This window comes from Temnothorax nylanderi, unplaced genomic scaffold (assembly GCF_030848795.1).
Source record: "Temnothorax nylanderi isolate EJ_2023f unplaced genomic scaffold, tnyl_v1.0 TNYL_tig0013_pilon, whole genome shotgun sequence".
Lineage (NCBI taxonomy): Eukaryota > Metazoa > Arthropoda > Insecta > Hymenoptera > Formicidae > Temnothorax > Temnothorax nylanderi.
Window position 1 is genome coordinate 1141626 of NW_027249075.1, and position 10904 is coordinate 1152529.

At 45.2% G+C, this 10904-nt stretch overlaps 1 protein-coding gene across 3 annotated transcripts in view; it reads right to left on the bottom strand.

Annotated features, from left to right (window-relative positions):
• Eip78c (Ecdysone-induced protein 78C) overlaps positions 1-10367 on the bottom strand; it is a 71421-nt gene extending 61054 nt beyond the window's left edge. For 2 of the 3 annotated variants that reach the window (XM_071697775.1, XM_071697774.1), the window contains exon 1: positions 6123-6206. Coding sequence is in view for 1 of the 3 variants with exons in the window: in XM_071697776.1 (XP_071553877.1) it covers positions 6123-6202; positions 9889-9977 (169 nt within the window). In the remaining 2 variants the exon portion in view is untranslated. Of the gene's footprint in view, positions 1-6122; positions 6207-9888 lie in introns of those variants that run through there. The other variant, XM_071697776.1, reaches the window with a different exon arrangement.
• Positions 10368-10904: the final 537 nt, after the last annotated feature.

Below are 10904 nucleotides of genomic sequence, written 5' to 3' on the forward strand. Positions count from 1 at the left end.
CTCAACCGAGTTCTTCCGAAGCCCTTCTCAACACCACCGGACAAGTTTATACACAATCACGAGTTTCTCGCAAAATCTCACGTAGATTCTCGAAATGCCACTTCGAAATCCTGAGGCACGACCACGCGATCACACCGATCGGAGTCACACAGTCACATTCGTGATTATCGCGGTTAAAGAGTATTTGACATCGATAGTATGCAATTATTCTTTAAAATATCATCTGGAAAAGATATAGATACTATCTTTCACGGGTCTACTCAAAACGTCGCTGTACCTCTCGATAAATAATACGCTACTTCGAGACCATCGGATATCACTCACTGCTTCTACGAGATCGTCGCGATCGGCACGTATCAGGACAATCGAGCGCTTTGCTCCCGTTTGAAGGTATCATCGGAAGGGACGGTCCACGTGACGGCGCAACCAAACGGAAGCGGCAGTTCCCGAGGGTGGGTGGAAGGAGACAGAGAGAAGCGCGTACGCAGGCACCCCGTCGTGAAGGGGTGTCCAGGGAATTAGGCTAATTGGTAAGTACCGATCGGACGGAACGTTTTTCGCGAAAACGTGCGCGATCACGTGCGTGCGCGCGATCCGCGAGCGTGCGGCGCGTCGAGCCCGCTCGTTCTCGCGCGAGTGCCGGGAATGGGCCCTCCGCCGCATGTTTCCCGTGCTCCGTCTTCCTCGATCGCATGTGCTTCTCTCTTTCCCGTTTGATCCCCCCTCCCCTTCCTACGTTCGCCCTGTCTTTCTCTCCCCCTCGCTCGTTCACGAGCGCACCGCTCCTCACTCTCTCTTTGTTCCTCCCTCCCTCCCTCCCTTAGGACGGCTCCTTCGTCCTCTCCCTGGTACAGCCGAGAGCGCTCACCTGTGAGGTAAGTTAAAGCCGGCGTTCCGTCGTACGTGTTACGACATTGCGCGATGGGGAAGGGATGGAGGAAAGGGTGAAGAAAGAGGAGAAACAAGGAGCGAGAGAAAGAGGAAGAGTGAGCGGGAGGTGTACTCCGGAGAGGCAAGAAGGTGGTTAGAGGTGCGATGAGGGAGAAGGGAAGCGAAGGGGATACCAGGAGGGTGGACGAGATGGAAAAGAGGAGAGCGGGGGGGGGACGAGAAGAATTAAGCGAACGGGTCGGAGGTGAGTCCTGAGGATGGAAGGGATTGCAGCGGCGACGGAGGGAACGGGTGGAGGGGGAGGGGGGACGAGATCGGGAGAAGCCGGAGGTGAGCCGTGTCGTGGAGGATCGCGGTCCGTCCGGTAGGGATAAAACGTGGACCGACCGATCTGACGTGGTCGCCGCCGCGCCGCGGCTGCAGTGGGGGGTTAAATCGCGGGACGCGGCAAAGTTAGTAGTGGGGATCGCGCGCCGTGCGAGTGGACCAACTGGGTTCGCCAGCAACACGCGGTTCATTGACCGAGAAGTGCCGGGAGAGCCGAACGAACGTATACGAACCAACGGGCTCTCTCTTTCTTTCCTCGGGCCCGCTACTAAAACAGAATTCGCACCGGCACTTTGTCCGCCGGCTCTCTTAGACAAGCACGGCCAGAGGGAGGCGCGACAGATATCCGTCGAGGGTGTCAGCGGCGACAAAAGACGCATTAGCGATCCACGAGGAGAGTTTTAAGAGCCACGATGAGAGGAGAAGGAACGCTGAATTGCCCGAGGCACCGCTCGATCGCTTAAGTAGCTTCAGTTTGGAAAAGATATTTGCAAGAAAGATTCAATCAACTCTCTGAAGGACTTTGACAAGGCTAGCAAAACACTTCGCCGTTTCGCGACAATAGTAATGAACGAATCTCTTTAATCTCGTTTGGCAATCTTCAATTCTGTTCCGCTCGACATTCGTTATAGAATTGAGGCGTAGTAAATGGGATGTTCCAATTTTTGTTTCACCCCATCTTAAAATTCTCAGTTTCAATATTTAATCTTTCAACAAGAACTTGCGGATGCGCCGAAACAATATTGCGAATAAATTTCAGGATCTAAATCTCTAAACATATATGACAAAAATACGCTGAAATTTTTAACGACGATTATTAACTCGAATTCGACTCGGTCGCACCTTCGACGAAACAATTACGACATCTCGACGTATAAGAGAAAAAGAAAAAGGAGAGAACTGTTGCCATCTTAGACACATGTTATCCCGCGTTCCCAGGATGGCAAGCAGCGCGCTGGTATCGGCGCAGCCAGCCGATCGTGAACCATGGCGGTTCGATGACTTATTTCCACGATCGGCGCAACGACTGCGCGTTTCCTGATCGAGGTGGATCGTGGACCTCGGCGACGGCGGCGGCGGCGGCGGCGACGGCGCGGTGGCGGGACGAGGGGAGACACAGCCGAGCGTTTACGAGAAAGGGATGAAGTCCGGCGTAAGTAACTTCGCGGCGGGACTACCGTCGTCGGTGTGGTCGCGCCAACACGGCGCACACTTGTCAGGAAAGGAGATGCGCGGCTCCGCGGTATAATGAACCTGGGAAACCGGTTGCATTCGCGCGAGCGCGAGCCGTACGTACAGATCGATTCGCTCTCTCTCTGTACTTGTGTGTTACATTATGCGAGCCGCGCGCTGCATTTCCCCTCATCGGAGCTTTCGCGCTGCCGCGGCTGCGGTTTATTCGCGAATATAAACTCCTCCTCGCGCACTCCCTTTGTCTCTTTCGCCCTTTCCCCCCGATTCCTTTTTCCTTTCTCTCTCTCTCTTTCTCTCTCTCTCGATTGCGAACTCCGTCCGATTGGAAAGCTATAAATACTCGTAAAGACTTATTGGCAGACTTGATCTTATTAAAGCGATATAGTTGATAAATTGCTCAGTATTAAGGAGCTATATTATGTGAAATTGTCATCTTTCAGTTTATTAACAATTCAGAAAGGAAGTATATAAAAAATCAACAATATGAGAGATAATTGATCTCTCAATAAATGTCATATATGCGCATATATAACTATCTCTGTCAAATTCTTAGATAGCAGGATTTTTAGTATCTAATTTTCATTATATTTATATATTTGTTAATCTCAAAATGCGATTCGATAATTCACTATTAATTAAAAGTATATCAATATCAAATTTCTTTACTTCTTAAAATATGAATTTAATAGACCTAAGAATATTAATGATAACTGATTTTTAATTTATAATTTGCGCTTTTTCACGTGCGTTCATACAGATCTAACTGATCTATTGAAGGTGAAAGTTGTGTGATGACATAATCTGTATTGAATCTTGATATAATCGAGACGCGGAAAGACTCGTTAATAGTATTCGAGACGAATTTGCTTAATTGCGTGATCGTGAGAATTCTCCAGGAAAATGTAAAATCGGAATAATAACAGAATTAATAGCTTGCGATCGAACGATCTCCAATGCATGGATCTCTTGATAAAGGAACATAACAGTATAACAGTTCGATCACGGTACGGTGACAGCTTAACGCCTCCTCATTCAGCGAATACTGTTATAAGTTTATACTCATAATTATAGAGCGCTGGGTCTTATGCAATGTGATAATAATATATCGCTATCTCTCCGCGACCTACATAAAGAAATATTCTTATAGCGTAAATGCGTCCTTAACCCTTTCGTTGCTGAAAAACGCGATTTAATGTATGCAATTACATTCATAACGGTAACAAAAGCTATGCAGACTAAATCTGGAAAACGGGAATCTACATCTTTTCCAGCATTTTTCCAGAGTTTCGCTAAGATCAATCAATCGCATTCCTATTCCTCCACTTTTGTTGCGTATAATACGTGATTTGATAAATTATTATCTCAAATCATTATACTTTTAAGGTGTTCTTTACATTAACACGCGCGACAGATAAATACTGTACAAGTAAGCACGTAAATACGCCACGAGGGACTACCTGCCGTTTCTGATTTACCCGCAAATACCGAGAGACACATTTGCGATGAACGATGGTCAGCGACGAAGTGAGGCCCGGTGCCTAATTGGCTATCAACCGGAGAATTTCACGGGGACTCCAGAAATTCTCCCCCGGCAGCCAATTGCCCATTAAGGCGCCGTCCACCGGTGACCAAAAGCCCAATATCTTGGTCTTGGGGATACGCTTCGGATTCTCAACGCTTGTGGAGGACAAGAGGGTGCGGGGTAAAAAGCAATGAGAGGGGGAGGAATTATCTTCAATTAAAGCGGAGCGCGCGAAGGGAACTTCCGGTCGTCGAGATCTTCCGACTAGCAGTAAACCGTTCCGGCGCGATAGAACCCGTGGGAGGGAGCGAGGCAGGGGGTGCGCAGCGCGGTAAGGGGGCTGTAGCAGGCAGGGGTGGCGGGCTGGATTCGCGCGACGAGAAGCAGCGGGGGCTGGAACACGAAGGGTAGGGGTCTGAAGAAAACACATAATAGGGTGGGGCGCTTTGCTGCCGCTTTTGAATCGATCCAACGCCAGCTACAGCTGGAACCTCATCCCACCGTGGTGAGGCAGCGGTGCTCATTTTCTCTCTCTCTCTCTCTCTCTCTCTCCCTTTTCTCTCCCGCCGTCCTGTTATTGTCACGCGAGGACTCGGTACATTGTGTACGGAATGTCCCAGGGTCATGCGAGAACCTCCTAACTCCCAATGACGGATTCTCGAGACAATTCGGCGGGGTAAACTTTTTCACCGATGAAAACGTCGCGATCGTGGGACGTCGTCGACTGTGCCGCAATTTTCGACATTACGTTCGCTTGGTAGGCAACCCTCGAGTGAGATTTTCCGGGTTGGACTGGGAATTACTCAAAAAATAAAATGTTGACTCTATCTATTTGCACTTCTAAAAATTCTCTTACCTATCTTTCACGTAAAATATCTCTATGAGAATTAGAATTTTTTCACGGTTTTATGTCTCGACAATCAATATCGGTGAGACATTTCTTTTATGCTTTTTGTACTGTTTCTACAGATAACCGGTATAAATGCATCCGAAACGTCGAATATAAATAGAATAGGTCTGGTCCGTAGAAACGCTGGAAATTGCTTTAAATCAGGTTTCGCAGGATCTCTGGGATAAATTCTATGCATGTGTGCGTACATGCAACGCGCGGAATTTGACTAACAATGGATTAGCATGCGATCTTTTAATCCACGGTTGCGTATGAAGGAAACCGGTTTGACATGTATGCACGGTCAAAAGAATTTCTTGCATCTTTTCAATAATCTACGCTTTCTCTAATAAGTATAGCACTATTGAAAAAGTTTATTGCGAAATAAATCGCGCGTCACAGAAACGACGATGTACAAAACCGAAAACTCATTAAATAACGTATCAATCACGGATCTGGCTGGACTTTTTTCGCATCGGCTAAAAACGATGCGAGATTTAAAAGGAAGCGTGAAACAAGAAATTAGAAAAAATAAAAATATGGGAAAATAAATCTCATTTGAATAATAAACCTATAAAGGTATACATATTTTACTTGATGTTTTTAGATATTCATTAGTTTTCTATATTCATTAGTTTCTCTTCTAGTTTTTAATACTCTCTCTTGACACCATAATGTGGCATCAAATTGTTAACTGTCACTTTTATTTCTCTTATCTCCGATAATTTCTCTCTCTTTTATGCAACATTTTGCGAATTATTTATCATATCATATATATAATAATAGCCGGCGTGAGAAAAAGTTAACGACGATCTTTAATGTTCTCTCTCGCAGTTTTAACAAAATTATCACACTACCAACGTATGAAACGTTCAACGCAACAATGGGCCAACTTTATAAACAAGCTTGTTTTCAGAACAATGAGATTAAAGTCTTAAATTAAGTTGAATAATTTTTAGTTTCTATAATAATAATATAAGTATTGACTAAATCACTGAGACTTTTGACATTTAAGCTTTGCACTTTATTTTTAAACAATGCAAATTATTATTATCATTCTTGCAATTCTAGAAACCAAAAGTATTTCAGATGTAAAAATGTATTTGTTGTATGATTTATTTAAAAAAAAATAGCATGTAGGAAATATTGTTTTATTTATGGTTTTTTATATAAAGAATTATTGCGCTACGAGGCCAATTCTATTTTTCTATTTTTGTAGCTATTTTTCTAGAAATTAGACCACCATGGCATCGAACGTTTCACGTAGATCGTTCATAATTATTCTTATTAGGAACTCACCGTTGTTGTTGCGTAGGATGGAACCGGGACTGGTAGCCTCCAAAGGGCTGCTGGGCTCGTCTGTAGGTTCTTTCTTCACGCTGAAATGAAAACATCTATTATGCATTTAGATGAAAGGCGCGGAACGATATTAGTCTGAAAGTAGTTCAAGTTCAGGCGCGGAATTCTTGTACTAGGAAGGACGACAGGAAGCGGCATTACTCGCCGTTCCGTTTGACATTTATCAGTGTACGGCCCTGGGATGCAATAAAAGGTTGACCCAGTTTTGACTTCGATTCTCACCCGCGAATCCGGCTTTAGGAAAAATTAATCAAGGCAAAAATGTGCGGTAGAGGGTTGGAAAAATTGATAACGCTATGCACGTCCATTTTTTGTGAATATTTCGCGAATGGTGCTTGTGGTTAATTATGATATTAACGTAAAATCAAATATTTTCTTCGTTTAGATTGTTTAAAAATCGTCCATATGAGAAATTCGGTATTATAAAATAATGGAAAAATTCAAAATTTATGGTTTATCTGTAGATCCTAAAAATAATCAAGATATCTAAAATATGCATCAGTGCTTAATTTAATCTTTTTTCTGTTAAATAACTGCTCAATTTAATTTTCTTTCCTTCTATTCAATAACGAATAATGAAAAAGATACTTATTTTATAATAAATTCAAATTAAATTATATCACGGAGAGAAGAACTTAATTCAATAGAAACACTTGTTGAGAAAGAGACGAAAAATTTTATGTAAATTAGTATTCAAATTAATTGCTCGACACAACCGAAAGATAGTGAATCGATAGCATTTTGTTGTCTCGACAACAATATCGTGACATACTTCCCATGTCGCGGGATTATTTGGCACCATAAGCGAAAGAATAACGGACACGGGGTGTCTGTCACGCCATTCTCGTCGCCGCTATTCCTAGTATCGTCGATAATTATCGCCTTTATGGATGGATAGAACGAAGTGGGTCATCCGAAAATATCCACGTCTAAAGGTGTTCGATCACACGCGCCGGATTTTATTCGTCCTGACAGCGTAATTTCGCGTCCTCGACCGAGCGGGCGCGTGTTTTATAGCCGCGACACACGAGGAAGCATCAAGATATATGTAGAAATTGTAGGGAATAGGGAATGTGTAGTACCTCCAGTATGTGACACGGTAATCTAATTGCCAAGGAAGAATCAATCGCGATCTATCAGATGGCACGGAGTAGGTACTCTGACATTGCAATTACTTAGAAGTAGTGGATTACGAGAAGAAAAAAAATATATAAACACGCGAGCATCTCTTTCGAACTTTCCGAACGTTTTTCTTGAGTATAGATTTTTTGTCGAGTTCACTTTCTTTCGGGATAAAAGAGAGTGCTGGGATATTAATAGCTTCTAACAAGTAATTTTTCGCGAATTGTACTTGAAAGATTCAGTGATAACGTTGCGAAATTATTGTTATTATTATTTAAGTTACAATATCACATTTATTTAAATTAGATTAATAACAAGCATACGAAACTGTCTTCGGTTAAATTAAGACGGACTTCAATAGGATTTTAATTTACAATTTATAGCCACGGAGGTACGTGTTAAAAATAGAAAGGCCGAAATAAACGCTTCACGTTCCTCCGATTTTCGTGTTAATAGAAAATGCTAGAGACACATATGCCTGTTACAGTAATTACAGAATAAATCCGCCCAATTCCGCGCTACCATGCGCGCTGAATTAATTAGTATTGATTATTCCATATCATTCACCTTTTATGTGGCCGGTCGTTTTATTTATTCGAGCAAACACGGTATGAAAAGAAATTATAAACAATTTTCGCGCAATTGGAACAATTGAACCAGTGAGAACAGAGAAAGGGGACATGTGACATTTTGACCGACATTGAATTAATGGATCCTTGCTCTACATAGATAGGCAAAATGTTTGAATATAACTGTCAAAATAAAAACTTACTTTACGGGGGCAAAGTAGCATCTAAAATTTACTGTGAAAAAATTCACATTGCTTATAAAACAGTTTTTTGTTTTTCTCAAATACACATATGATTTTGTCCCATGTACCCTTTCTGTTCTAACCGACTCAATTATACTTATTAGGGAGTTTTTGCAATACCGTCTTTCAGATACGGTAAACGTTGTCTGAATTGTTCAGATACACTCACTCTGTATCTGAACAATTTAGATACGGTTACCGTGTCTGAAAGACGGTATTGCAAAAACTCCTTATTGTTAGGAATCAACAACTTGACAGAGACATATTTATTAACGTGAAGAATTTCAGATACTTAAAATATTTAAGATATTTAAGAATATTTTTAAGATCTACGGATCACGATTGCAAAAATCTCGACATTTATCGAGAATCGAGACGACTCGCAGTTTCTTCTCAATTGAGAAGTTATCATGGATCGAAAAACGGAGGACGGAAGCTGCCTGTAATCTCGATAAATTCATGTGTCTGTTTTACCGCATTGTCACAAACGAAGAGTCGTTTCCACGCGTCCGCGGAATTCGAAGCTCGACGAAGGGTTGCATCAGTAGCTTTCAGTTACGGAACTCACCGTAAGACTCGGTGATCTAATCGCGGAATCCGTGAGCGCGACGCGGTCCGAATTGAATTTCCTCGGGTTTAAAATTCGCTTTCCCCGAGTTCCGGCATGGACCGACATAAGAAACGGAGACCCTCGTCTTCGAGGTAACCTAGAGAGAGAAAAAGAGAGAGAGAAAGAGAGAGATCGGGTATTCACGGCGGCGCGCCTCGATAGCTCCGTTGTGCTCCGTCACCTGCATTTTTAAATCAACAGAATGGAGAAGGAGCGCGCGGACTAGCGGACGCTGGGGGACGCTGAGGGCTCCGGGGGGTGGCGGTGCACTTAATGCGTGCATTATTAATCGGCGCCCGCGCGTGTATACCCCGATCCCGCGAATACGCGGACCCGTGTATTTCCGCCGTCCAACCACCGTGATATCGCGCTCGTCGCACACACGAAGGCCGTGTGTGCCACCGCCGCCGTCGTCGTCGACGCGAGAGCGAAATAATCGGCCCGATTCAGACTCTCTTCGGAGCTACCCTTAACTTGCCTTCCAGGGCGAGAGTGTTCGAGACAAATGTACCTGAAATATATTCAAGAACGAAGTAGAAATAACGAAAGTTCTGTCCGCGTGGGAATAGTATCGCGAGAGAGAGAGAGAGAGAGAGAGAGAAAGATCTCAAAATTCGAAGGCGAGCGTCTTGGCGGAAAATTTTTCAGCATCGCTTAATCGAATCTTTATTCGCGCGAGAGACGCGCAATTTGCAACGTATATTTGACGAACTCGTGTTCGCAATCGGAGCTACTTTACCGTGTTAATCCAACGTAACGTTCGCGCAAGTTGCTTAGCGATCTTCCGGACCGGAGGGGAAGGGAAGCGACACGGTCAAATTCGTCGAGAAACGGACGCGGACTCTGGAGGCGGCGCGCGTGTGCGCATGTGCGCGCCGTATAAATTCGGTACGAGTTCAATTTCCAGCGCTGTACGAGAAACTGAATCTTACGCCGCGAGGGGGGAAGGGCCGTTCTCGCGTGCGGATCGCCGAATCCGAACCCGCCGAAATTACACGAATTATTTCTCTCTCTTTTCCTCTCTTCCTCTCTATCGTTCCAACATGCATGCATGTATACACGATCATATGCACATATATGTGTATGTATATGTATGTGTGTGTGTGTGTGTGTGTGTGTGTGTGTGTGTGTGTGTGTGTGTGTGTACTGCAAAATTCTCTCACCTGATGAAAGTGGAGTCCGCGGCGGGGCTGGAAGGTCTCGGCGAGGAGCTCGCGGTGGACGCCGTGTTGGTCTCCTCCACGTCCATCATCGTTCATACCGATGACGGCCACCACCACCAACACCAGCACCACCACCGCTATGCGATACGCGATAACCCGCGACAGGGGGGAGGGGGCGAGCGAAGGATGGATGGGAGGGAGGGTTGATAACGGACGACGAGGAACGGGGCAGCGCGACCGCGACGAGCACGACGATGGCGACGAGCCGCGCGAGGAGGTCGACCGCGACGACGATCAACGAGCGAGGAAGAGGGGGGGAGGGGACCGAGCGTTACCCCGGAGCAGTCCGGTTCCCGCGCGGGTGGAAGGGACGAGGGGGGAGGACGGGGACAGAAACCACCGAGTCGAGGGAGCTCGAGAGCCGTGCGACGGGGGATGATCGGGGGCTGGTTTCACGGCCCGTCGTCCGCGAGCGCGGGCTTACGGGTAACAACTGGCGAAACGGCGCCGCCACCCGCCACCCCTACCGCCCCCTCGCGACACGGCCGCGGGGCCGGGGGCGCCGCGATGCCTGGCAAACCTGCGCGGCCTGCGCCCTGCGCCGCCGAGCACCTGTCGCCGTCGCGCAGGCGTCGCGACGCGCCTGCCCCCGAGATCCGTGTGATCCGTTCCCGAGGCCGAGGTCGCGCCGAGGGACGCGAATCTCCCGAGCGAAACCCTCGGAATGATCCTGATTTTTCCGTCAAACGTTTAGCACTTAAATCCAGCTTTTAATATTTAATGTAAAATGTCGATATTTCTGGAGGAAGTATGTTTTATGAAGAATATATGAAAAGTGAAAATAGATCCTTTTTAGATAGATAAAATAATAATTATAAGTACGATATTGTAAATATAGACGTAATATCGATATTTCGTATAGATATCGATATATAGCAATATTACTCGACAAAGCTACCCCTTGCGGATATCGCGTTACTTTCAAACGCTTGAATAAATAATCCCAGAATTAACAG